At 38.2% G+C, this 27,829-nt stretch overlaps 1 protein-coding gene across 3 annotated transcripts; it reads right to left on the minus strand.

The window, feature by feature from the left end:
* Positions 1-92: 92 nt before the first annotated feature.
* On the minus strand, positions 93-27,627 carry Dome (cytokine receptor domeless). Of its 3 annotated transcripts, none has more exons than XM_071770419.1 (13): positions 26,421-27,627; positions 14,700-15,330; positions 13,466-13,756; positions 12,215-12,517; positions 11,911-12,068; positions 11,598-11,769; positions 11,161-11,469; positions 10,928-11,073; positions 9,921-10,818; positions 9,503-9,652; positions 8,715-8,805; positions 8,485-8,554; positions 93-8,371 (listed from the first exon to the last, which is right to left on the minus strand). In XM_071770419.1, exons 2-13 carry the CDS (start codon positions 15,313-15,315, stop codon positions 6,986-6,988), a joined length of 4,590 nt encoding a protein of 1,529 aa, XP_071626520.1. In that variant the 5' UTR covers positions 15,316-15,330; positions 26,421-27,627; the 3' UTR covers positions 93-6,985. The 3 variants fall into 3 exon arrangements, with proteins under 3 accessions (XP_071626520.1, XP_071626522.1, XP_071626521.1); XM_071770421.1 differs by lacking the exon at positions 26,421-27,627 and adding an exon at positions 23,624-23,641; XM_071770420.1 differs by lacking the exon at positions 26,421-27,627 and adding an exon at positions 15,563-15,608.
* Positions 27,628-27,829: the final 202 nt, after the last annotated feature.

Here is a 27,829-nt window from a genome sequence, read left to right on the forward strand (position 1 = left end):
CTCTTGATCCGTCTAAGGACGTCTAAAGACGTCATCTTCTCGCGTGAGAAGGTACGCAAATACGGGAGGAAATGCATACATCACGACGCAGCTCGATATAAATGTTATATATATTTCAGCTTAATGATTACAAACTAATGGCTTTTCTCTCCGGCGTACATCGGCAACGTCGTTGTTAGTTACAGAAAAAAAAAAGATTCTTCCTTCCACGCGTCCACGGCGCGATCCACGTGTGAGTATTGAGAAAAGTAAAAGGCAAAAACGGCTTTGGGAAGCTCTCTTCTCTCTCTGGATGACGAAATGGCAAGGCTCGACGGCATGGCATTTACGCAATGGCATTATAATAGTAATAATAGTACGGCGTATTTATACAAATGCGGCAGAGGCGAGAGATTTGCGCGCACATAAATAATAAAACCAGGAAAGAGAGAGAGAGAGAGAGAAAAAAGCATTAAAAATATATTTTACAATGTTCTGTACAAAATCTTCCTTCGGAGTAATAAAAATTCAATCGACGTACATAATCAACAGTGCTATTAATCGGTGAAATATAGTACGTGTATCGGTTGTGTAGGGCCTATGCGTTTTAAACGGTACAACGGATTGCACTTGCACAGTAATGCACGTGAAGATAACATTTAACAATGACGCTGGCAAATTACGCCAGCGACTCGATAAACTAACTCGATAACAAACCATGTCACTCTAAAACAGAATACTAGGTAAAGAGAAATCCGTTAAAAAGTCGTGTATATATATCACGTCGCTGTGTAAGCAGTAATTCCTGCGTTTCGTAATTGAGGGTGTGATTGCAGGTGTACGTACGCATGTGTGTGTGCGTGTGCGGGCAGAATTAAATTTAAAAAAGAACCATGATCTTGTAATATATATACACAAATTAATCAAATTTCGTTAAGTCATTGCACTACAAGTAACTTCTCTCGTTACAAACCTAAAACTTCATCACCATTCATCTGCAGGCTCGCGTAAAACAAGAATAAATTCCGTGGATCGTCAAATCGTCAATTTAAAAAAAAAAAAAAGAGAAAAGCAAACGATCAACATTTACTGCCTCAACGAGCGCGCTTGTAACAATTTTGTCGTGTAATTTTGTCATGATCGTTGTATAGACTAATTAATCTTACATAGCTTTCCCTTCTCCTCTTCTTTTTTCTTCGTTTACCCGGTGAAATAGTAAATGTTAAACATCCTAAAGGCTACGCACTATTCAACTAAATTATACGGTCATTCGATTACATAAAAAAAAGAAAAACAAAAAAATACCTAAACATAACTCATATATATGATCTCGATTTTGTCAACTTATTATTAGCAAGTTTAACGACACAGACACGACATAAATGTTCTAAATTATATATAAAACCGATGATAGTCTTTATGCGACGCTTAAATCCATTCGCTAAAATCTCGTTCTATATGTTACATTTGGTATTCCGCGACAGAATACGTTCCTCTCATTTATAAACTCGTAACAAAAATAGATAATAATAGATATATGTATATGTATAAGTGTATATATATCTATTTATATGCCTATACGTATTTGTGTAATACATCTATATGCGTTTATGTTTATGTACAATGATAGATATGTGAAACCTAACAAAGTAGATAGTAATGCTCGGCCGTGTTGAACTAATGTACAAAGCTTCTTGTCGCACAAAATATTTCATTATCTCGACGTGAGCAAGATTTAATCGACGTGCGTATTTTCGCGCTTAGGCATATTTCCTTCATTTATTACTATATAAAACGTACTGTCATTTCGTTAAAAAATCTTCTTAGGCGTTCCCTTGTCTGACAATCTTAAACGGTATACGGCATACTAAAGTACGCGAATTATGTACGTGTTTCAGGATACATGAACGTATCATACGTATATTAACACGCAGATATTTCGTGTAGGATAGGTCATACGGATCTCGAGTACAAAATTAGATCGACTCGTTTTAATTGCACTTTCTACAGTTTGCTTCTCTTTTTTCCTCACTCGAACAAAATTGATGTATAAGTTTCGCTACTAATTTACGGTAATAAATTTATGGTAATATCTGACAAAAGCACCATATGTAAATGTATAAGTTTAGACATATACACGATTTTTACTTTCGTATAAAATATGATAATTAATGAAACTAAGGCGGTCGAAATTTTATAAAAACAATTTTTCAATTAAAGTTAAAAAAATTTTTTTTATATAATCGCCTTTTTTATAGGATGACTTTTTAAAGGTCACTTTGAGGTCGATTTAATCTTTTTAAATCAAAACCCATATATTTTTTGACAGAATCAGATCCTCCGCATTAAGTCCAATAATTTCGATCCAAGACATTTTTTGACATAATAAATACCTTAGAAGATACTTACGAAAGATCATTGTAAATCCTTAAAATTATGTTGATCGGAGTAACTCGCTCTTGGCGTTGTCTATAACCAATGACGTTGATTCCGTGTGTGTTGTGTGTATTATAGGCACAGATTAAGATCCTATTCTATTTTTAACTTCATAAACTTTTTAGCTTTAAACCCCCCTTTGTTTTTTGTGTGTGTCTGCGTGTGCATGCATGCCACAGACATAGATTAGGACCCTGTGGTTCGTCATTTCCACAGTATTTTACGACTCCAAACCCTCTATCTGTATGTATATGTGTATTATTTTATATGTGTATTATAAAGTAAACATATAAAAATTTCTCAATTAACTTCTTATGGACACTTGGAATTTACAAGTGTCGCTAAGAGAACACATTCAGAAATATTTCTACAAGCTAGTCTTATGCGTAGCGTTAACCATATCTTTCGTCAATTTTAATCAATTTTAAACTTCTCACAAGATATGTATATATACACACACAACATATACACGGAATCACCACATCACGTCTATATCGTTAATCCTAAGCAACTCCAAGAGCGAGATTACTCTAATCAACCTAATCCAAAGGATTTGTAATAATTTTCCACAAATATCCCTTAAAGTATTTATCAGATCCAAAAGTATCTCGAGTCAAAATTACTAAGCTTGAAACAGCATCCGTGTCTGTAAAAAAGTATAAAAGTTTTTATTTAAAGAGATCAAATTAATCTCGAAATAGCCCTCAAAGGGATACTTCATGAAAAAGCAACAGCACCAAATTTTTCTTTTTAAACTCCGCAGCTTTTTTATAGAAGATATCCTTTTGCAGAATTTATATATATGAATGTATGTATAAATATATAGTTATTTCATTTTGAACGCGGAAACTAGAAGTGCAGCTAAAACAAACAGATCTACGCGCCGTGCGTTTGCATAACATCGTGATGAAATGCCTCTTATGTTTACGCAGACTTAATTATAGAGACTAAATAGCACTTCTTTAATATCTGATAAAATTACGCCGTTATGCATTGTAATAACAATAAACGTACGAGTAGGTACATAAGCTCGTTTTCGATCTGAGAGCTTCGCGAATATCCAATCGCGCAAGCCGGTAAGTATCATTTCACAAGTACAAAGTTCATTCTCTTTCTTTCTTTCTTATATCTCGCCGTTGCGACCGGCAACGCACTTTTTCCCCTTTCCTCTCGTTTGAACTTGCAAAATATAACCGCGTCCTAAAAAGATCCAGGCCTTTCTTTCCGTAGCAATATATTACAATTTTTCTTAAGTAGCTTATTTTTATCGATGTAACTTCAGTGATCGCTGAATTATTTATCCCTTAATTAAACTACAATTGCTTACTTAATTTTTATCCCTTATTAAAATTTGTAGTTCGAAACTACACAATTAGTCCTTTACAATCATACTTTGTATCAATAGGCCGTCTTCAATAAAGCTCCTTTTTCAAGTTGTTTGTTTTTCTAAGAACAAACATTTTTGCGCTCGGCAAAAATATTAATAAAAACGTTATCATAAAAAATTCAATAAATCAAAAGAAGTGTCCTATCTACACCAATTAGAAGTTCAATCGGTTTTTTTTTGTTTAGTAGTACAAGATCTATAAGGAAAAAAAACGAACGGTTTCCCGACACGTAAATTTTTTTTGCTTATCATTAAATTTTGTACAATCGCTAATTTCGTATCCGATGAACCTCGCGACAAAGTATAAAAGAAAGGCCTGTAGGAAGAAGGCGGTGTGTCTGACTAGTTTAAAGTATGTGCATATTATGCATACATATATTCTTGCTGCGCTGCGATAGCGTGAGAGTGCTCTGCGAGGCCAATTGTCGCTTGCGCATTACTCACACAACTAGCTATACATTCTGTGCGCGTGGTACTTTAATTGTCTTCTGACCTGCACGGCAATTAAAGCGCACGATCCGGGATAATTGTAGCGCACGGGCGCCTCCGCGCGTTTCCTTCTAGCCGAGCAGATCTACTTCATTAAAAAAAAAAAGATGGTGTTAAAAGGCGAAAAAAGCGCTTTTTCTCCAATTACTTCTAAAATCGACGATATAAATGGGCGCGACACAACGTTACAATCTTATACGATGATATTAACAAGCCTGACGTTAATTGACATAGTATCAATTTCTCATCCTCAAGACTTCAAAACTGTTTGCTGTCTCGCAAGCTGCTTGGCGACGCCCATGGTGCGCTCATCATGATGTTTTTTTTATCTCATCTTACTTTATTATCCCTGACCCTGTCCTCGTGTGCGATTACACCGTCTATTGTATTGTGGCGCTATTATAAAAGAGGCTCGTTACGTTGCTGCGTACAATTTTATTCATGATCGATGTGTGATAATGAAATATCGAAGCTACGTGAACAAATGACAAATTGTATTGCACGATTTAACTTACGCGTATTCAGCTTTTGTAACTGAAAAATGATAGTTTCTATAAGCTCGTGGTACAATCACTATTTAAAAAAATAGAAAATCTATGCAAGTTTTGAGTCTTGTCGTTGTCTGTAATTGTCTTAACTGTATGCAGCAATTTCGAGCAGTTTCAGTTTCATCTTTCTTTGAGCAATCCTGTTGCGCTGCGGTGAACGGAAATGTTTTCGCTCGGAATTTTCGTTAGCATCGAGATAGCATCGATAGATCGTTCGGAAGAATATCTGTATCCACTTGTTGCTTTCAGCACGATGTAAACGCAATAGCGTTTGAGAATCGTCATTCCGAAACAACGTTAATCCTTAATTAATCGCTGTGCCACGTGAATTAAAGAGAAGATTATAAATTTGTGACATACTCTATTTCTTTGTCTTTTTTTTTTCCTATTACTTGGTGTTATACCAGAGTAGCGTCATTTTAGTCTTCAATTAATTTCTAATTTAGCGATATGGAGTAAAAAATGTGACGTCTCAGAGCCACCACAACTAATTATGTTGCATCAGCTGAACCAAATGATTAATTAGGGATTAAACAAGGATATTTCTGTGTCATCAATAAAGAAATCTAGAAAATATAGTCCTAAAAAAGTTTGCTTATCCTCGCAAAAATGGCAAAAAGATTTTCTCACGATTAAACGAGAATTTAGCGAAAAAATTGTGCTGTGAAAAAACGCCTAACTAAAAACCAGCTATAGACGATCTATAATCTTGTCAGAACAGAAATCTGGAGTTCTATGCATAATTTCTCTGTGCCGCATGTATCTATACTTGTCCATATTTTTTTATTTTTATCTTTTTCTTAATACGTGTACTGTGATTCTTCAATCTTTTTGTATTACGCGGTACATAAAATTGTAACACTATCTTAAATTTTGACGGATCCAGGAGTATAGAGGAGGAAAATTGTATAACAAGGTGATGTATAACATTTGAAAAATTTTATCTGTGTGTGTGTTAACTCTATCTACGATACTCTGTATATCGTAGGAAAAAATTGTAGATTATAAGATAATTTTACACTCCACAATTCAGAAAAATTTTTTTAATTGCGCTCACGCTTAATCGCGTTACGATAATTGAGAGACACTGTCTCTTAAAAATTCTAAGAAAAACAGCTATCTTTTTTACAAAAATTTCATATACCGCCCTTTCATGTCATGCATATATTCACTCTTTCATAAGAGAAAGAGATATTTTCCTGGAACTTCGTAACAATTGTAACAAAACGTATCGCGCGCGATTATAAATTATTCAAAAAAATCATTAATTTGTGAAGTGAACGCGCAAATTAAAAGCGCGAATTTTCTAAAATATTAGATTTCTCTTGAGAGGAAGGGCTCTATTCCTTTCGTAGATTGCGCCTAATCCTGAATTATAGATCGTCTGAAGTGGACTTAATTTAATTATTTTTCGACAGCAATAGGCTGTCCGTCAATCTGGTCATATATACGTATACATATATATGCCCGTATATATATATACATATTTATATATATATATAATATTTGTATAATCTATTTACTTATTTTAACTTATGGAGTAATATCGCGTCGACATCACGCATATAATATAAAAACAAATAACGCAGTACTGGTACATACTTTGGTGAACGAGAACACCAATCTAACGTTCTCGTCGTTCGAACGTATCGTGCCGCGTGCATATGCATATCGCGCCGGATATGCAAGCATAATCAAACAAGAAGACGCCAGCTGGGAACTAGAAAACGCTTCCTTAAGAAATTTCCTTAAAGACTCTAATCGCGCTTCTTATGCATTCCATTATCTTTTGTACGGATGTTTTGCGCATAAAACTTTTTGTTAGCGATAGCCATTTAAAGAAGCGTCTTCAAACGTGAGACTCCTCGAGGAGCTCTTTTACCAATAAATGAATTTCCAATAATTCATTTAATCCCCAAGCCAGTGACCTTCTTTTTAGCTTAGACCCAGTCTTATTTTCGAAGCAAGTATGAAACGTTCCAGGAGGAAAGTCTCTTTAAATCTCTTCGTATTTCAATAACTTGGACTTCATTCTGATCGCAATCTTACAGTGTAGCACTTACTTCGTCCGTCTACGCAAGTGGCAATAATCACCGTCGCGAAAAACAGGAGAAAAACGAGACGAGAGCGTATCTCTCTCCTCACCTCACTGAACTGTACTTGGCACAACCGTCACCTCTGCGTACTGCTCGTCCGAAGGACTCATCGTCGTCTGCGGCAGTGACGATGGAATCTTCTCAAGTCGCACGTAAGACGGTCCTGCCGAGGGAGGTGATAAATCCGCGAGGGTGATATAACTAGAGTTCAACTGTTTCCCCTCTACCGTTGCATCCGTTGTCGACCAGGACGCACCGAGATCCACCGCATTGTCCTTATTGCCACTCTCGTCGAAGTCCTCCGTCACGCCCGCGAGCGTCTCCATTTTCTCTTGCTGCTCCTGCGGCTGTGTCTCGTGCGCGGAACTCGCAAGATTGTACGAGGTATCGCTCGTCGTGGAACTGTGCGAATCGTAGAGCGTTTTCTGCGGCAAAGATTCTTGATCTGCCTTCATAGGCGGCATCGTCATTCCCTCGGGCATTATCGATGCTAAGATATACTTCGGACTCGCCGAAGTCAAGGTGGTATTGGTGGGGAAGGCCGGCGGGAATGACATGTATTCTTTCTTGCATAAATTCTGGTTATCTTTAATATTAAAGGTGCCGCACATCAGATTGCTGTTTCTGGCTTGTATATGCTTGGGTATACAGGAAGGCAATTCGGGTATCTCGTCTATCAGACCCGCTTGAACGTACGGCGTCGCCATTGTCATCTTGTCGGGATTAATGTGAGATGCCAGTATATCTAACTTCTTCAGATCGATGATCGGCCGCATCTTGTCTAGTTCATCGATGGTCAGCTTCTGTTTCTCCTTCTCGAAATCATCTTCAAATTTGATCGATATTAAAGCATCGCCGCTATCGTCGCCGCTGTCATTGTTGCTGTCGCTGCTGTTGTTGTCGCCGTGACTACCGTCATTGGTGTCATCACCGTCCTTGCTGCTGTCGCCGTCGCCACTGTTGCCGCCAGCGGTGTTCTTTCGCGGAATGAGGCTCGGGTTGCTCAATAGCGCCTCAGAAGAGGACGGCATGCTGATGTAGTTTGTGCTGGACCAGGCGTGTTGCGATGGCGAGTAGCTCTTCAACATTGCGCTGTTCGTCAAATTAGGCGTGGACCGCGCTAATGATACAGTCTCCTCGGAAGTCGCCTCACCGGAATTGCCAACTTTGACATACTCCCAGGGCGTGACCTCTGATAATAATGAAGCCGGTATTCGTGTGGTGCTTCTCTGTCGCAGATGGGTCATTTCGCGGACAGGCTGACTCTTCACTTTGTCAGATGGTGTACGCACCGCATCGACCTCGGTGCCGCTGTCACTGCAAACTTGAGATTCCGCCGTAAGCGAAGAGGTAACGGATTCTTGACCGCTCGAACAGCCACTCGAATCGGCGGACGGCTGCCGTATGTGTAGTTCATTGTTCTTCTCAAGCAGCTTCTGTACAAAATAAAATAGAAATTACATTATACTGTATTTTTTTAATTTTGCCGCATTTTTTTCGATAAGTAATTGTAAAATATAAAAAAAACGGGACAGAGAGAGAATCTCACCATATCTGGAGCAAGTCCGGGCGGTAGTTTCACTTCGACATCTCGCATAGCTCGACATTTTATCCACATTCTGTAAGAAAAATAGCACAAAGCGTGTTAAAGCGTGTATAGAGCTGAAATGGTTGTAATTAAATAAAAATTATTTTCTCATAACTTGCGGAAAGTTAGAAGTTATTTAAATGTATCATGTTTGCATATAGAGAATTGTTGGAGAATAGAAGTTTTATTACCTCTTGAACATGTACACGAGGCATGCGATGCATGCTGTGATACTAAAGACGCCAACCATCCATATGATAACCAATGCGACGTTCGACAGTCCTGTTGTATGGAAAATATACATTCACTAATTAGAATGATTGCGTAATAATATCCGCGTTAAACTTGTATGTGTGATACTATCGCATCTGTTTCATCAATATGAAGAAAATCCCAATGACATAAAAAATTAATACTCTACCAAAGATTGTAGGAAATATGGTTCCAAAAACATGATTCCAAAAAACAACAAAGAGAATTGTTCAAGAATATAGTTGTTGAAATAACGAAGAAATGGATGAAGAAAGAGTTGGTCTTGCGAGTCATATAAACCGGTTACGCAATTATATCTAAAAAAACTATAGTCAACATTATTATTTCTCATATAAAAAAGATATTAAATAGTCACGTCCTTTAAATAAACGTCGCCTTCATTTATGACCTCACAAATGTTAACCTCACGTATGCCATGTATGTGTGTATGTGAATCGTGGGTGCGACAAATGTAGCCAATTTTATAAGAAAGCAAACGTGTCTATATAAAATAGTATTAATCTCTTTCGTGTTTGCTTTCTTTAATGTTAAACAATAAAAATACCGTTATTATAACAAATGTTACCTCACGTATGCCATGTATGTGTGTATGTGAATCGTCGGTGCGACAAATGTAGCCAATTTTATAAGAAAGCAAACGTGTCTATATAAAATAGTATTAATCTCTTTCGTGTTTGCTTTCTTTAATGTTAAACAATAAAAATACCGTTATTATAACAATTCCCCTCCCCAAAGTCGGACCAGAATCCTTTCAAAATCTGGCCGTTATGATTGGTGTTGACAGCTCTGACCCGGAACTTGTGCTTCTGCTCTCGGTGCTCGACGTTCTTGCAATCGGGAATGGGCAATTGCACTTCTGCAATATGAACAAAAAGTATGATTATCAAGCTTTCGTATTCTTCCCTCTATAGTTCTCCAATCTTTCACTATTTCTTTTTATTTTTCTTTTTTGCAACTATCACGACTTTATATTTATCATTTTACCATTCAATCGGCGAAATAGGAATAAAATAGGAAAACAGAATAATTGAAGATCAAGAAAATTGAATTATATTTGAAAGGAATATTTTCCTCCTAGTTTAGTTTAACTCCGAAATTCCCTTAAATTTTCTTACTAATCTCACCTGTTCTAGAGACGTTTTGAACTATGCCATTTCCGTACTCTATTTCATAATACATGGCCTCTACCGGACCGGCTGGTTCTTGCGGTGGCTCCCACTGGACGATCACTTGGCTGGAGTTCACGAAGCGCACTAAAGGCATATTGATTTTGCCGGGTACACCAATTCTCGTGAACTCATTTACTGTCTCTGACTTTTCACTGCACTTTACGGTACATGCGGAGATTCTAATAGAATACTTCGTATACGGTTTCAAACCCATCAGTTTGATATGAGTTATTTCCTCCACTTTCATGACTTGACCGTTGTACTCGATCTCATAGTATCTGAGCACGCCATTCATCGCCTGCGGATTTTTCCATGAGATATGCAGTGTCGTATTGGATTTGTCAGTGACTCTCACGTTTAACGGTGGAGTGCTGGGCGCCGCTTCGAGAGTGGTATTATACAGAGGATCACTACGCAAACCCTCGCCGCTCTTCGTCAGCACCGCGACATTCAGCATGTACGTGGTGTAGGGCTTTAGATTATCAATAGTGCCATGTATCGTACGCGCATCTGCCTTGATGGTGCTATTAAGCATGGAACCGTTGCAGTTGACATTCAACGGTGACATTATGGGACAATAGTAGATGTTGAATCCCTCGATTATCCCGATGCGATCCGAGCAATCAAGCTTCCAACCGACTTCGATGAAGTGCGATCCAATGCGATTAATCCATACAGATTTCATCTTGCCGAGCACTTTGTTATGAATTACCGTGCATGACGACCATATCATACCGCTGCTACCTCTCTCAGTATTGACGGAGATTGCAAATTGGTATACCTTGGACGGATCCGGCACAGTTATATTGTAGATCATAGTATTTTTAGGAACATGCACCCAGTCCAAGTAACCCTGAAAATATATGATGTTTAACGCTACGTGCACCTTGAATTTTCGAATAAAAAAAAAAGTCTATTTCGAATAATCTATTCGAATAATGAAGAGAAGTATTGATACATACGGTACACTGATAAGGACGATCACGCTCGTTGTCGCACCAGAAGATCGTGTAATTCACGATATCACGATCTACGAACGGCGGCTTCCAGGATAATTCATATAATCCATGTTCGAAAGCAATTTTTGTGAATGCTAGTTCATGCGGTACTGCGAACAAAATAACAACGTATTAATTGTTAGATGTACTTAAATCTTCATATTCTTTCTTAACATCTACCTTCTTAATATACTCACTTTCTTGCTGATTTGGTACGTATATTCTCGCACGGCTACTGTTAGCACCGACCTCGTTCGTTGAGACGATCTCGAATAGATAGCTGTTGAAACTGATTCCCTTCAACTTGGCGTATGTCCTGGTCGTTTCGCTTGGTGTGAGCGCAACGTTGTGGCCATTTTCCTCCACGTGAATGATTTGATACTTAAAATTATCGCCGTTCTCTTGATTCTGCGGTATCGCTTGCCAATACAAGTATACGTCCCTGCTTCCATTATATTCAGCAATTTCGAAACTACCGATGTCAGTTCGCGGTGCAGCGCCAGGCACTAAAGAGAAAACATTTAATAGAAACAGATAGATATAATCATAGTCTATTTGCAGTATGCAATTATATTAAATAAATAACAAAGGCACAAGATAATAGATTCTCTTCCTAATTCATAAATTTACTTACATTTTGGTGATGTTCTGAATGCAACAACACTGAAATCACTCCATCGATCTGTTCTTACAGCTGTCGAGCTTTTTAAATAAATGCGAACATCATACACTGTATTAGCGTACTCCAATCCGGTAAGATTAAAAAGCCATTGCTCCCTATTCTTAGGATGTGTAATATTGACGACCTATAGACAAGAGAAGAATAAGTTCAATCAAGATTATCATTGTTTATCGCTGGATTAATATATTTTTCAATCCGGTAATTACGATATCGACAAATTATCTAACACAATAAAAAAATGTCGCTTTTATCAATATGATTGTACCTTCCAATTTCTTTCATGATCCCATTGATGTTGATACATAATTTTGTGATGTACACCAACTGGAAATGTCGCCATCGGAAAGGGGAGCTCCCAATATAAAAGTGCGCTCTCTGATGTTTTGTTTATTAAGGTGAGGTTGTACGGTTTGGCCGGAATAACTGAAAACAACGACACAATTATTTTTAAACATCAAGTGTATTCAAATATATGCGACATCAAATATTGCACGACATTTCTCATTATTTATTGCAAGATATTTTCATACGAGGAAGTATAAATAATGGCCTGTATAAAATTTACATACCGTTAGGATAATGTTGGACACGATATGTAAAGTTCTCGGTCCCAAAAGCATTAGACACTTTCAGTATGAAAATATAAAATGGATACGGCTGCCTGTATATTGGATCGGAATATATATCCCACATGCATGAATTCTCTGCTGTCGTCGCGAGCGGACAATAATACATCGCTCCTGTTCTTCCAGGTAATTGGAACATTAAATCGTATGTTGTATGGACGAAATTATGTTCCGGCTCCCATGTACAATTGAAGCTTTCCCAATTATAAGAGACACAGTCGAAGTGTTTAGGCTTACGTGGTGGAACTATCGTGAAACAAAACGAATAAAATAAAACATTTCACATAAAAAAGAAATGTGTGTTCTTTTTAAATACATAATTTTTAAAAATAGCTTTTAATATTCATTAAATATGTTAATAACAGATACTTGTGAAATTGTACTTGTAAACATTGCGTATCACAATCTGCTTTGTATCGCAACCCTACAAGTTTACTCTTTCATCGGTATAAATTCTCAATTTCTATCACTTCTAAGATTGCGGATACTTTATGTTATATATATATTATGTTAAAATTATAAAATCTATTAAATAAATATAAATATAATATAAATGTATAATTTGCTGTGTAAAATTTAATTCAAATATTGCTTCTTCAAATTTCTACAGGATAAGAAGTGATTTAACTAACTCTTAGTATTATACATCGTCTGTTTTCTAGTTATCTTTATCGTCGATGATAGTAAAACGATTTCTAAGACGTGTGCGTGTCAAACGATTTACTTATAACTCTAATGAAAAGAGAATCAATGCACTGTGCTGTCTCCGCAAAACATCATCGGGTCGTGCTGATAAGAACAAATGCGTACATTTACTGAATATGTATAGATAATCATATTTCAGATATGTATGATTGTAAATAGTGCAAGATATATATATGCTTTCTCAATACTCTTAAATTCATCAAATTCATCGAAAATATATTCTTTAGTAGAAATAGAATAGAGCATATACAAATCTCAAAACTAATGACAATCAAAAAGCTAAAGAAATGAAAAAGTAAGACAAATGTAGAATAACATTAATTTTACGAGCTTTATGTAAAAAAAACGTTATTCCATCTTATTTTGACTTATTTTTTCACGAGAAATCGTCTCTTTTTCGGTTGTTGCATCAATTCGGAGATCTACTAATATAATATACCCTGCTAAGATAATACACAAAAGATAATTCAAATGAGAATAATTACTTACATCCAACTACAACCTTATTGAGACAAACTGCTATATAGTCGCTGTTGTTTATTTTCAACTTGCAATTATACATGTCATCGGATGCTGGTGGCGATTTGATGAACAGCTCTATCGTTGTTTCATTAATTACTGTGACGAATTCCGATTCCAGTTCCTGATCATTACGAAAGAATCGAAGATCTTCCGCACTTTTACCACGATAGTCAATATCCACGATCGTCTGATTTAATAGACAGAACATTTTGAGTGGTTTACCATGTTCGATAACGATATCACCTTGTGGCCAGGTCCCTACAAAGAATAAGATAAAGTTTATAGCGTTACTATTTCAAATAGAATAAAAGATATTTATATTTTAATTATAAAAATTCCTCAATTAACGAAGATAAGCAAACTCATTAAGCGAATAGAATAAAAAAAAATTAAATCAAAATTTATATATGTGTTACAAAGTTCATAGTATTATAAAAACTAAAATAGTGATATCGCGAGAATACATTCTAACAGGCAGTTGGCAATTTCGATGTGAACTGTACAGCTCGCGTATTAAATATAGATATATACATTTAGCTCGACTAGAATTCCAAAAGGAGAGATAAGACATATGCTTTATTTATAATTCTAGCGCAGCGGTACGCATGCGAGAGAAACAGAAGACAACGGCTTTTATCTCGGCTCGTATACACGTACATTTGAATATATGCACCGTCTTCAAATGTGTATTATGTACACACATATATTATATAGGTATGTTAAAAAGGTAAACGTTTGTTAAGTGTAAAAACAATAATGAGAGTCAAGAGGCCAAATATAAGCAAATAAAGATGTTACAAGTTAAAATATTCTATATTTTATTGTCCAAAGGTGGACCAAAAACATTGTGGACGTTCTGACTTTACTTATTGTTAGTGTCTTCCTTAGCACAATAAATTAGCAAAATAAAATAAAAGGTATCTGAATTTTAAAAAGTATACGGCATAATATGAGAAAGAACTAAAAGTGAACAGAGTTAATCACGAATCGCAAGTAAGTATAGGAGGCAATGGCAAAGTCAGATACATAGTCATCAGTCAATATTTTAAAACGTCGGTTCTAAATAAATTCAACAATTTGACTCGATAGTTAAAAACGGTGTTAAAAAACTCATTTAAGTACTCAGTACGTGAATAAAACGTATCATATATTTGTCCGTCGATTGTGTTCATACGCAAAGATATATTTGAACGAAACTTACATCCCGGTGTACTTAATCCAACTGAACAAGTGTGGGCGGTAGACTGCGTCACACAAAGTAAAAAGCAGATTAAGAGAGGAAAGCAGGTTCGCAATCTCCTCCAGGAAGAGTTCGTTATCCAATCGATGATCATTAATCCTAACGTTTGATTGAAACCGTATCTCATTATCGAGAATGCATCCGCCGCGTGAGAGTATCTCATCGCGACGCTCCTTCGCGTAGAACCATGGCGATTTCGGTGGTCTATTACACTTGTATCACGTCCATGATCCCAAACAGCGATGGGACGACCAAATGATTCTTTTTGCGACGAGCATAGGTCAGTTGAACGGACATTGTGAGATAATGAAGTGTTTTGTTGCAAGCGAGCCGCACTATTGGGCTCGTTTTCCAGCGTCGTGACGGTATCCTTTTTGAACGGGACGGCATTGGCGGTGTTGGATACGTCGCAGCATGTTCGAAAATTGTCACAAACGACGGGGGACGATTCCAATGTGCTGGACACATCCAGCGTGAATCGGCATTCAGCATGTCTCGATGTAGCGTCTGGTCTGCGCAATGGACACCGATCCATTTCTCCAGGCACTCTTATCGATCGCGTATCGATTGAAGGCATCTTGCACTTCCGTCACTGAAAGATAAATAGATTCAATAAAAGCACATCTTAAAATCGTACATAAAATATCGATGTGTTGCCACATGAAAAATACTGTTAAAAATACATCAAAGATGTTAAAAGATTCTCGTCAAATCGAACACTGGATCTTCTAACAAGAATACAAAAAATTTTTTAATTACAAGTAAATTCTAGAGATCGAATTACTAAAAGTTGAGATAAAAGTGTTGAAATATCGGCTCGTTACATTGACAAAAATTAACGAGAGAAGAGGAAGACAGTCGCTGCCTGTGAACCGTGTACGAGTTAGGACGCAACTGACTACAGTGGTCTAGGAAACATACGAGGAATGTAGGGGGGAGGTATACATGAGCGAATTCTTGACACGTGGAGACTGTGCTTCTAATAAAGTCGTTATTATATTTCGTCACGTATCACGGTCAATAATGTGAACATAGTCTCGCGACGATTAATATTTGCATACGAAAAACCTTTCCAAGATATGTAAATACATATTGAGTATCCCTAATCCGATGATCCGAAAAGCTCTACAGATCAGAATCTTTTGGGAAATATTCCAAAAGTTCTGAAAACTTGGAGCTCCGGCGAGAAACAACTTTGACTTGTGTGCATATTAATAAAGTGCCAATATTTATAAGCATAAACTGTTTATGTACATATATTTCCCATTGTTTGTTTTGTTTATTCTCTGCTCTTTATTGGAAGAGATTGTGATTATAAAAATTTCAAAAACGCCTTTGGGTAATAGTGTAATAAGAAGAATATAAATCATTTAGCACAATGTCTCCTAATCTCCCAAAGACCCGGTTCCTGATTACTCAATGTTTTCCTCTTAAAATGATAACATTGACAGTGTATCCTCTATCTTGAGCATTATTTATTTTATTATAGTATTTGTTACATTTATCTTTTTTATTTGTCGCTTTTATAACCCTTTGAAAATATCCCTCTGTAAATCAATTGCTTATTCTTCTACGTTGATTTTCATTAATTTTCATCTTTACCGTTTGTATGGACTTTTTACCATTTTTATATTATTACATTTTATAGTCATATATATGATTGTTTATATTTATATAGTATGGAACTTTAGTATGTTACTTATTTTTGGCATAAGTTTTTGTAAACATCAGAAAAGAATACTGGAATACATAATAGAATTTATATAATAATAACTGTATAATTAATAAACTTTTATTTAACACTTCGCACAGTTGCAGACGCATTGCTTAATCCTTAATCTGATCCGCGCAAAGACTATTTCCAACTTCTTCTCTTAGATACATAAATATATCCAGAAATCATTTTACGTAGTTTAAAATGTGCAAAAAACAATCTAAAAATTTTTCCTAAAAAGATTAAAAAATATAATATAATTGTATTTTAATCATTTTTTAATATATATATCTTCATCTTTAAAATTTATATATTGTTTGTCATGTATTAACATTTATTATTAAACAAAGGTATTTAATAAATAATAGTTTAACGATGATTTAATAATTGGTTTTAGAAATGTCTACATTTTTAAATTAATTTAAATTAAAATCTTGAAATGAAATTTAAAGCTTTATTAAATTTATATATATAGATAATAAAGCTTTATTTTAAATTAAATTTAAATAGAAATGGAATTTAAAGCCTTATTAAATTTGTAATACAGCTATGTTAAATAAATTTAATGTATTGAAATGAAAATGAAGTTTAAAGCCTTATTAAATTTATAATATAGCTTTGTTAAGTAAATTTTATTTATTGAAAAAGAAATGTAATTTAAAGCCTTATTAAAGAACGGTATGCATTTTTTTTCGCTCAGTATTACTTGTTGAATTCGAGAAAAATGGTCAAAAAAATTGTCGTAATTGCAGAACATTCGGTAAATTTATTTTAGCAAACAATGTTACAGCTGCTCTACACTTATCATTATCAAGTAATTAGTAGAAAAATGTGGTTTAAACCGACAAAGACGTCAGTTTGAAAAATTGAAAAAAGAAGACATTCTTATTTTTCTTTGATTTTCCAACAAAAAACTCCGAAACTTGAGTGGTCCGTACCAACTTTTATTGACAAAATCTTACGTGGAGATCATTTGTTTGATGGTGAGTACGCGTTCGAGATGATGAATAAAGAATCTCATCCGGATTATCAAGATTTACATATATTTCTCCGGAAACACCCTTATTCGTAAGAGCCAGAATGAGGTCTCGTAACATTGCTCGTAAACAATACATATATGTACATAGCCTAAGGTAATTTTACCATTGCAGGATCCAGGTCCTGATGAAAAAGGAAGAGGGCTTAGTTTCAAAACATAGTTTCAAAACATAAAAAAAACATACAAAAGCATATAATTAGTTACTTTATGACTTCAAAGTCAGATCCGTAATCTCTGTTACAGGTGTACCAACATTCATTTGTAGGCCTCATTTGTAGCCTATTATTCCAATCCATAGTATTTCATTTCATAGATACTCTATAATAATAGCCTTTGTCATAAAATCTTGTTTAATACAAGTATAAAGCCACGATTTTAATAAAAATATATTAAGAGAAATTTGCTGAGCTGGCTCGAGTGATAAAATCAATCGTTGCTTTCTTCGGTATAAAAATGTGTTTAAAAACTTTTCCTGGATACTAGGATTTTTTGACCATTTTTCTCGGATTCAACAAGTGATACTGAGTAAAAAAAAATGAATCCAACTCTCCAAAATGCCTAAAATGCATACCCTCCTTTGTATAATAAAGCTAAAATTAAATAAATTAATTTAAAGCTTTATGAAGGATATATGTTGTATATACATATAGTATATACAAAACGTTAAAGATTAGAATGCTGTAATAAATGGTGTAATAATTATTAAATCTATGGTTTAAAAAATAACTTACAAGAAAAAAAAATAAAAAAACCTATATAATTTTGTAAAAAAAAAAAAAAAAAAAAGTTTGAAGTCATTAATCACAAAATAAATTATTCATAATGTGCATTGCATAACACACACCGCGATAGGAAACATTTCCACAAATATGCAAATGACTTTACACAAATACATTATTACTGACGTAAATGTAACAGGAAAATTCATCGTTATTTCTTTCTATCTTCGAATCTTTTTTTTTTCTCTATCTCTGAATAATAATTCCACAAAGAGAAAGAAAATGTTTCTGCTGGTACACAGTATATGTATGTTATATGTATATAACATACATATACTGTTATGTGTATTGTATATATATATATAATACTGTGTACCAGCAGAAACATTTTCTTTCTCTTTGTGGAATTATTATTCAGATACCTATATATATACAGGCATTCTGCAGTAAGAAATATTGTGCAATATTGCGATAATCGACCAACTTTCATATGCATTTAATTCGTATTTTAACAGACTAATTTAAACTTCAATTTTATTGAGAAAATTAAATACGCCGCGAGATCGATTCTGCGAAAATTAATCTTTCAATATACGTACGAAAGTTTAAAAATTAGTTTTAAGAACTAATTCGCTTTCATAAAATTTATAATCCACATTAATCTCTTAATGGAAAAAGGACTCGTTTGTAAAATATGTAATCTATATTAAATCTTTTAATGGAAAAGTTCCATTGGTAAGATTTACAATCCAGATTAATCTTTTAATGGAAAAATTGTTTGTAGAGAGGATGAGCATGCGGAGTGAAAATTTATTCGAAAATTTACTTCTCGCTTATTTTACACCTTGAACTCTGCATTTCATCGCATTTTTATCCACACAACAATAACAGGTGCATCGTGTTGTGGAATACCGAGTAATATGTGTCGCGAAGTAAAGAATCCGACCCGGAATTGATAACGATAGAAAGAACCTTTGGATGAATCTCGTATTTCTGTTCTGCGCTGGAAGAGACCGTGACCGTACGTTTCTCACCTTCGCTTCGGCGCGATTTTTCTGCGCTCGCAACGGAATCCACAAGCGGCGGAATCGCGTAGAAAAAGAGAGAGAGAGAGAGAGAGAGAGAGAGAGAGAGAGAGAGAAAGGCGATCGATATACCGTCGTCGCGAAAACAACATCGGGTCGTATTTGCGGAGTTCAGGGAGCTAGCTAGGCGAAATCGGGGAACGGTATCGTGTGCGCGCTTTATCTCGCCGATAAATCGATCGCTGCCACTTTACTCGACGCTCGCGTTCCGTTCTCGCGATCCGTGCCCTCTGCTCGCAGCCGCTCGCAGCCGCGGGACAGATCGCGGAATAATAAAGAAAACTGATAAAAGAGCCCGAGTCTTCGTTTTAATCGCGTCGCGCCGCGATTACGATTACGTCCGCTGCTCGTATATCGGGCATTGCAGGCATTGTTCGCGTTGCAATACGAATATACGAATGTGAGAACTCCGCGGATCGTTCACGTTGCAGTTTTCGGATCGGGTATCCAGAAATATGCATTGCTTTTGCTGAAAATTGAGCCTCGACTACAATTAATTCTCGGTATTCTTAAAACTCGGAAAATTATTGGTATTTCTATATTCTCGATGAGGATTAGACCGATCGCTAATTGGAAAGATAATTATCGATATTTAAAAGGGATCTGATCAAATTTCGAAATATTTCAAAACATTTCAACACTTTTTGAAATCTTTTGAAAAGAGGCAACGTTAAACGGAGAATTGTCTCTTATTAATTATTTGTTTTTCAAATAAGACATCGTTCTCTTTTGACCTACGCCAATCATTTCTAAAACGTCGCGATGCAAATTCGAAGCTGCGGTATTCCCCCCGGATATTCCTTATCGTCGTTATAATTATCATTTTCATAGACGCATCGGGGTTGCATGTACATAACACGTGGTAACGGGAGCGTTGATAAGAGAGTTATAAGGAAGGCTCTGTGTGTATACTCTCTCGGGTAATTAATTTTTATTTTTATCGTCAAACTTATTGACACTTTCGTGACCGATGACGTCGTATTACGTTTCTGTTTTCGAAGCCGGCGCGGCGGGTCCGTTGACGTAATATCAACGTCTTTCGTAAACTTAAGAGCTGACGATAAGAGAGCATACCCCGAGAACACACGCAATTTTATCGAATTTATTTCAGCGAGGCGCCACGCCGCGGGTTACGCATTCACGCGCCGCACCGTGTGTGTCGCGTGAAGAAAGATGTATTACGAAACGAAGATAAATTTCCACCGGAAGTCGCAGTTCTCGGAAGACGCGCCGAGATACATACATTTCGCAAATAGCGCAAATCGGATTAAGAGGCGCGGAGAGCTCGCGTAGCGGACGCTTTCCGAGGAAGCGCGGCCTCCCCGCGCCGCCCGCGGCGCGCCGTGTATTTATATCTCCGCGCGAGCGCTCGTGGAATGACAGATTTCTCTAAAAAAAGAAAAAAAAGGCCGCCCCGATGAGACGAAGGGGCGTTCGCGGGAATGCGCTTTTCGCGACCGGTCCACGCGGCTATAATATGGCAATGGCGCGAGGCGAGGTATCGGCGGCGCGACCAGATCCGGGGAACGATACATCCTCCTCGCAAACACATCGTTATCGGCATTGTTTGTTCGCGTCGATCGTTTTCTTTTCATCGATTACCATCGAACCAGATTACACGTGGCGATATCGGCTTTGCTCAGACGCGCGACAGATTGATCTCTTTCGGGTATCTAATATATCTATATAACTTTTCGGCGTCATCGGTGCTTAACATCGGTGCCTGTTGCGAATCTCCGAAAACGTATTGTTGTTGGCATAATCGGCGCTCGCGGCGCAAATTCTGGCTTTCAACGACTCTCGGGTACTTCGTTCCCTTTGGAATCTCGAGAATGTCGTCCCATCGATCATTACGGATAAAAAAAAAATCGATCACTGATACATGAAACCGTATCGTTGAGCCGTGCGATTCAAGCAAAACCCCGTGCTTTTTTCGAAGCAAAATATTAAATGTTCGAGTTAATTAATTGTTGAATTGCCAGCAATTAGAAAAAAAAAAGATTATTCAGCGGTATCGCTTCTGTGAATACCGGATAGATTCGTTAAAAATCATCAATGACTCGTTCAACGCGGTACTTGTTCTCAAATGATTTCAGAAGATCTTAAGAAGAATCACTGCTGCAAGTAAATAAGACTCAGTAATATCTCTTTTTTTTTCTCCGATACGTCGAGATTACCGAGTAACGATGCTTCGACGACTCGCGCGAAATACCGGCAAGATAGGGAGACTCGAGAGCGATTTCTGATAGAAAATTTGGCTACATACTTTATCACGATGTTATATAACATTACATGTGGTACAATATAGCATCATGCGATATAATACATCATAATTATGCCGAAGCAAGCATGCTCATAATTAAACTCCGAGAACAAACCGGGAGGTAATTCTATATCTTCACCTGCACACAATGATGAATAAAAATATCGACAAGACGGTTTATATAAAATCAAAATGCATTTTCGAAGAAAATGGCAATTAAAATGTTAATTTTTGTAAGAACCTTTATTTTTTTTTTTTTTACATTTCTAGTTGCACCTTATGAAAATTAACAGAAATAAATGTAATCACAAGAAAAAAAGATAGCGGTTTCTGAAAAGTTTTCGTAATTTTTTTTACTATTTATAAGTTGATTTATAAGTTATAAAAAGTGGTTATAAACTAGCTACAAAATAAGATGTAAAAAAAGTAAAGAAACGACATTAAAGAATAATTGTATTAAATTTATATAAACAAAAAAAGGTCTTAAGAAATTAAAAGAGGTTCTTATACCACTTGTCAAAAAATTTCAGACGAAGAAAGTTTGAAAAAATGGAGCGAAATGGTCGCTTAAGCCAATTAAATAAGTGTCAGAGAGGAAAGGAAAGTTGTAAGCACACAGTGAGAAATAATCCTAGAGCTAATGCGTCGTAGATTGCTGTACAGATAAGTTAAGAGTACGGTCAAAGACGTTAGTTTGAAAACAATACGCAAGGTTCTTCATGGAGCTGAGTATATAATGCGAGAATAGACCGAAGGAAACCTTTCAAATGGCAGCATTTTTCTGCATTTTACATTTCTTTTTTGATTATGTTCATAAAAATAATTATTAATTTGAATATTCTATAATTAAATAGATTACAGCAAGAAATAAAAATGTTTACAAAGATAAATAATTTTCTCATTTGCTAACAGAGCACGGTAATGTTCGTATATATATATGTATATATAATATTTATTCTTAATCATTAAACAAGGGTACACAATTCGGCCGTTAGAACTTGAAAAACTTGTAAAACGTGTAAATATCGATAATAAAGGAGTCGGACGAAAAATAAACGCGAGATTGTTCGGTAACGGACATTTACATATATATAGAGAATACGGTGCGGAGACAAGCAATACAGTATTAAATTCGTAATGTCAAATTATACTCAATTTAAGTCATTTTTTTTATCATTTCTATAGGTTGCCCGCTCCTACTCAATATCTCGTTAATTTATCTAAAACAATTTAACTACATTAATTAAATTAATTTAACTACTACACCAACAGAGTTAAAATAATACCGTTTTGTGTTAAAATAATTAATTCCGACACACATGGTAATTAAAAATAAAAAAATATTATCTAACTCAAGATATTGGTTTAAATTTCCTTTAATATTTAATATTTAATTTTTAGTGTTTGATTTGCGTCATCGGATGCACGTCATCTCGGTCGTAAGATTCGAGGAGGAGAGGATGTCTTTGCGACGAAACACGTGAAACGACAATTCGGTCGTAACAATCCTCCGATAGAGATATCTCTTCGAAAGGCGAGATTGCACGCGGGAGAGTTAAAGACGCGTTCGAAGCGAGACGTAACTTTGCATTCTAATTAACGGACGCGCTATTGTTTGATCAGCGCGGGATACCCGACGGTTTTCCAGAAATATTCTGTGCCCCTCGCGAATCGCTCCGCCGTTGGAAATATCGATTCGCGGTGTTCGACAAACCATAACAGAAAGAGATTTTCGCTAACTATACAACTGACAAATCGACTGTTATCCTTTGTCTCTCGTGTTTACGAAATCGTGTTCTCAATTCCGTGAGAGATAAAGGAACGTGAGAGCCGTTGCGGGTCCGAAGTATTCCGACGATAGAATTCAGAAAGCGATAACTATGTTTTTGACGCATATAATTACGATTCCGGACACACTTTCTTCGAAAAGAGAGACCATTTTATGGGTAGCAACTACATATTGCCGCATGCCGATACTTTTGTTCGCCACTAAGATACCCCTACAGGTATAATTCGATTAGTTACGTGAAATTCTCTTACTGTAAATTCCAAATGTTTAAGTTACCGTTAATCTTCGATGTTCGATGTCTGCCTCGAAATAAAACTGAACACGGGAAGGATTTCCATCAAGCTAACGATCTGTAATCCGCACGAAGACTGGTGGTTTTCATACACAATAGGACCGGATCCTCGCGGATCCTCGACGATCGGTGGGGATGAAAGATAGCAAATGAAAAGCGAGAAAAGCGTCCCACGTTAGAAAAACGCCACGTTGGAAAATTACGAAGACGTGAAAGGACGGACGAAAGAATCCGTCTTTCCAGGGAGGACGGATTGTTTCGCCTGTCCCTCCAAATTTTTTTCGAACCTTCGTCTATACCGATATGCCTCGACAGATTTTTTACGGGTATTGTGATGTTGATGTCAATGCAGACATAATAATACAGAAACCGGAGATAGGTACGTGGTGAGCAGGCAGATAGGTACGTGGTGAGGTACGCAGGCTGGGACTTGTCGATGGCAATAATGGCATCCACAAAATATTACGCCTTTTCGTTATGCCTTCGAATCCTCATGCATTTATCCTCGCTAAAATTAGCTCTTCATCAGCGCTAAATAAATTGCAACGTATTGTAAGGTTGCTAATTAAATGGTCGAGTCCCGAATTGAGTGCTCCGAGTGTTTAGCAGAATATTAAATACGTAAGTGGAAGAGCTGACTTAAACTTCAGTTGCCCCCTTCCCTCTCCCCTATACGAATAAATGTCTAATATATAAATTGGAGAAATAAATATTATAAGAGTTGGATGCTTTAAGAAACTATTAACATATATTCTTCAAACGGCGTTATATCACAAAAATTAATCGTTAATTTCGCCGTCTAATCTACGAGATAGAAATCGTAGCAAAATATTAATATCCGTTTCTACCAATGCAAATTAACTTTGATCTTAGCTTAACATACCTTTTATCTTTCTCTAATTTTAAGAACTATTAGAAAAAGATGAAAAGTACGTTAAATCGCGATTAAAATTAATCTACATTTGGTAGAAATGGACATAAATCCTGCTTTGTTTCCGGTGTCGAAGTATTAATGTCGAAGCTCATTAATCATTATTAGTATCCAGACGTTGTCCAGATTTTCTAGATTTTTCAGCCAAAATTCGTAGTCTTTTCTAGAAAGTTAGATCTCGAAAAGTTTTCACATGGTGAACCACTGACAGGCAATTACTTGCATGTAACGGTAAGCTTCGCTTTTTGTTTGTAACACTGGTACCTTCCGAACAACCTTTTGAAACGCGCAGTTGGGGTCATGTTTGAATCTGCCGAGATTGCTCTTTCGTTGATGAAGGTAACAAAAAAAAAACAGCGCCTAAAGGGATGATGTTCAACGTGCTCTATAGATTATAATTCGTGATGGCGACCCTTGAGAGAGTCATTACCACAATCAGGTAGAAGAAAGAAAAGACGAAGACTTCAGTAACTTTAACGAATAAAGACAAATAAATATTATCAATCTACACCATGTATCTTTGTCATGTAATTCTTTAACACAATATGTATGGACGTTTATTATACTCTCGTACATTTTTCTTATTTTCAAGAAAAAGCATACAGTTCGACTGTTAGAGTTCGAAATTTGCCACTCGTTGTCAGACAATAACGGTGAATAATTGAAACAAATAAATAAAACTTATGTATTCAATATGTATCTCATCTTTTTTCTTACATATTTTATAACATTATATAATAAACGTACCGACGTGTATTCATCAAGATAAAAATGTCGACGTCTTTTCTTTCTAAAGAAAGACTTGTTCCTCTTGCAATTACACTGTTATGAATTTCCCTAATAAAACGGAACAAAGTGTAGGTACCTTGGTTTTAGAGCGGAGGAGAGAAAGGAGGAAAATACCGACGAAAACAAGCGCGCGGCTGAAAACGCACGAATTCCGAAAACCGCTGCTGTTTCTCAATTTATATTAGGAATAAATTTGCGGACGTTAAACCGCAAAACGAGACGAAAGGCTTGCCAGCTCCTGCCTGCCTGCCTTGCCTTGCCTTGCCTTGCCTTGCCTTGCCTTGCCTTGCCTGCCTGCCTGCCTGCCTGCCGATCGTATATACGTTTCCATCGTCGGTTTAGGTTCGCGAACCTGAGACAAACAGCAGTACGCCATCCCGCTCCTGCCTTCGGGCTCGGTGGGGGCTTTTTACGAGCGACAAACACGCGGCTCGAAAAGCACCTCGGATTTCGATTTACAAGCAGGCGAGCGAGTGAACGGAGGAATGAGAGGGGAAGAGAGAGAGAGAGCGCACCCCGCTCGACGAACGGCCGCACGCACACGAACGCAACCGCGTAAGCGAACCCGTACGCTTGAACCTCGGGAGAAGAAGGGAAGGGGTTCGGCCGCTGTCCTGCGACTTTTGCGCGGATATCCATTAGGAAAAGAGATCCGCGCGATCCGCATCCCTCGGCGCGGAAAAACATCCGTCTAGCGATCCGACCTTCCTACCTGCGGAAAAAAAATCTCGTCACCGGATCCGGTTTTTCAGCACGGATCTTATACCGCGCGTTCGTTTCGTACTCGGGGAAACTGGCCGATCTGGCGATCTTTTATGTCGCGCGACGACGTGAAGGAGCGAGGGTGCGTTAATCGCAATGGGACTCGATTCAATGGACAGGCGAGAGAGGCGAGCATTGTAGAGCGGAGCATTTGCGCGGCAACAACTCGCGTAAAACGCCGTCGCCGTCGGAATAAAACAGGAGACGTCGTCGACGATGCGCCCTGCGCTATTCTCGCCTCTCGGCTCGCGGTAATCGCGAGAAATCGCGGAAAACGAGAGAGATGAAATACTACTCACCCTGGATGCAGCTTCGTCCGCGAGTTTCCTGCCGAGATCTCTCATTGCAACGGAGCCAACGTAGAACCGTACGCGGTTCGCGCACGCGAACCCGTCTCAGGTATCGGGAATATCCTAGGCGACCGCGAGAAGGAGGGAGAGAGTTTAAAAGAGAAACAAGGAGCGGAGGAGCGAGAGAGTCGGGAGAAGGAAGACGGGAAGGAGGGAGAAGAGAGAGAGATGCCGAGTACACGCAACGGGGCGAGCCCGGAGCGACGGCGGTCGGAGCTGCCGTTCCCACTTCACGGTAATCCCGCACACGCACACACTCTCCGATGGCGGCGCGACCCGGGTCGAGGAACGCGCACACCGACACGCGCGCGACGGCTACGACGGCGCGGCTAACTTCACTTCGCTCGGCGCTCAACTTAGCTCCGGCTTGGCGCGACTCGGGCGCGACGAGCTCCGATCCGGCCCGTGTCGCGCATGATGATATCCGGCGCGGCGGAGAATTCTGTTTACATTCGCGAATGCGTGGCCAAGGTGAGGGGAGTGGAGGGGGGAGGGGCCGTCCGCCCGTGTCCGTCCGTCCACTCGTTCGTCCCTCGGGACCTCCGCGGCGCCCAACGTGAGAGAGATGCGCCGTATATAATTCTCCCGCGGATAAAAAACACGCACCCGCGCGCGCGCGGGTGTCACGCACGCACGTATACGGCGGGGAAGCGTGTCGCGCGTATGTATGTCCGTATTGCGCGAGATCAATCGCCCAGTGCCGTCAACCTGACCGCGGGGCGTCCGCGACGGCGCGACCGCACAATGCGAAGATGGCGTCGTATGCGGGACGGAGGACGGAGAATCGCGCCTTCCCCCCTGCCGCCTGCCGCCCCTGCTGCTGCCCTCCGCGCGCCGGGGGCGGCGCGTCGGGACGGGATCACTTTGCGCCGCTTTGCGCCGCCGACCCTCGCGAGGCCACCGTGGATTCTCTTATTCCCTTTTCACCCGCGGGCCACCTCTCCGCTCCGTCTGTGTCGCGCGGCACCCGCGTCGCGCCTTCGCCTTCGTTTCCCGGCGTTTCCTCGTCGCCGTGAAACCACGTTCCAGGTCGCCGTGACGCACACGTCGCGCGAGTTTCGCGATTCGCGTATACCCGTGTCCGTACTACTGCTGCCGCTGATCAACTACTGACGTCACGTCGACTCGAGCGAGACGTCAAGCGTGATGCGTTCTCGGAAGCTCGGAACTTGGAACCGCGGAGGTGGTTCGGGTGGTTCGGCTAGGTGGCGCCGCCGCACCACCTTTTAAAATGCATATCGACCGAGGAGTCGCCGCGAATCGCGATCTCCACTTTCAAATTTCCATCGCAAATGCTTCGAGTGCTTCGAAATCTCGGAACGGGATGGACGCCCCGATATCTGATGCTCTCCCTCTCC

This window comes from Temnothorax longispinosus, chromosome 2 (genome assembly GCF_030848805.1).
Source record: "Temnothorax longispinosus isolate EJ_2023e chromosome 2, Tlon_JGU_v1, whole genome shotgun sequence".
Lineage (NCBI taxonomy): Eukaryota > Metazoa > Arthropoda > Insecta > Hymenoptera > Formicidae > Temnothorax > Temnothorax longispinosus.

Excerpts from the sequence above, each read along its gene's own strand:
- Dome (XM_071770419.1), bottom strand. The coding sequence starts at position 15,315 with ATGCCTTCAATCGATACGCGATCGATAAGAGTGCCTGGAGAAATGGAT. Across the intron at positions 12,518-13,465 it reads CAATAAGGTTGTAGTTGGAT|TTCCACCACGTAAGCCTAAA; the intron begins GTAAGTAATTAT and ends GTTTCACGATAG. Across the intron at positions 10,819-10,927 it reads ATCGTCCTTATCAGTGTACC|GGTTACTTGGACTGGGTGCA; the intron begins GTATGTATCAAT and ends ATATATTTTCAG.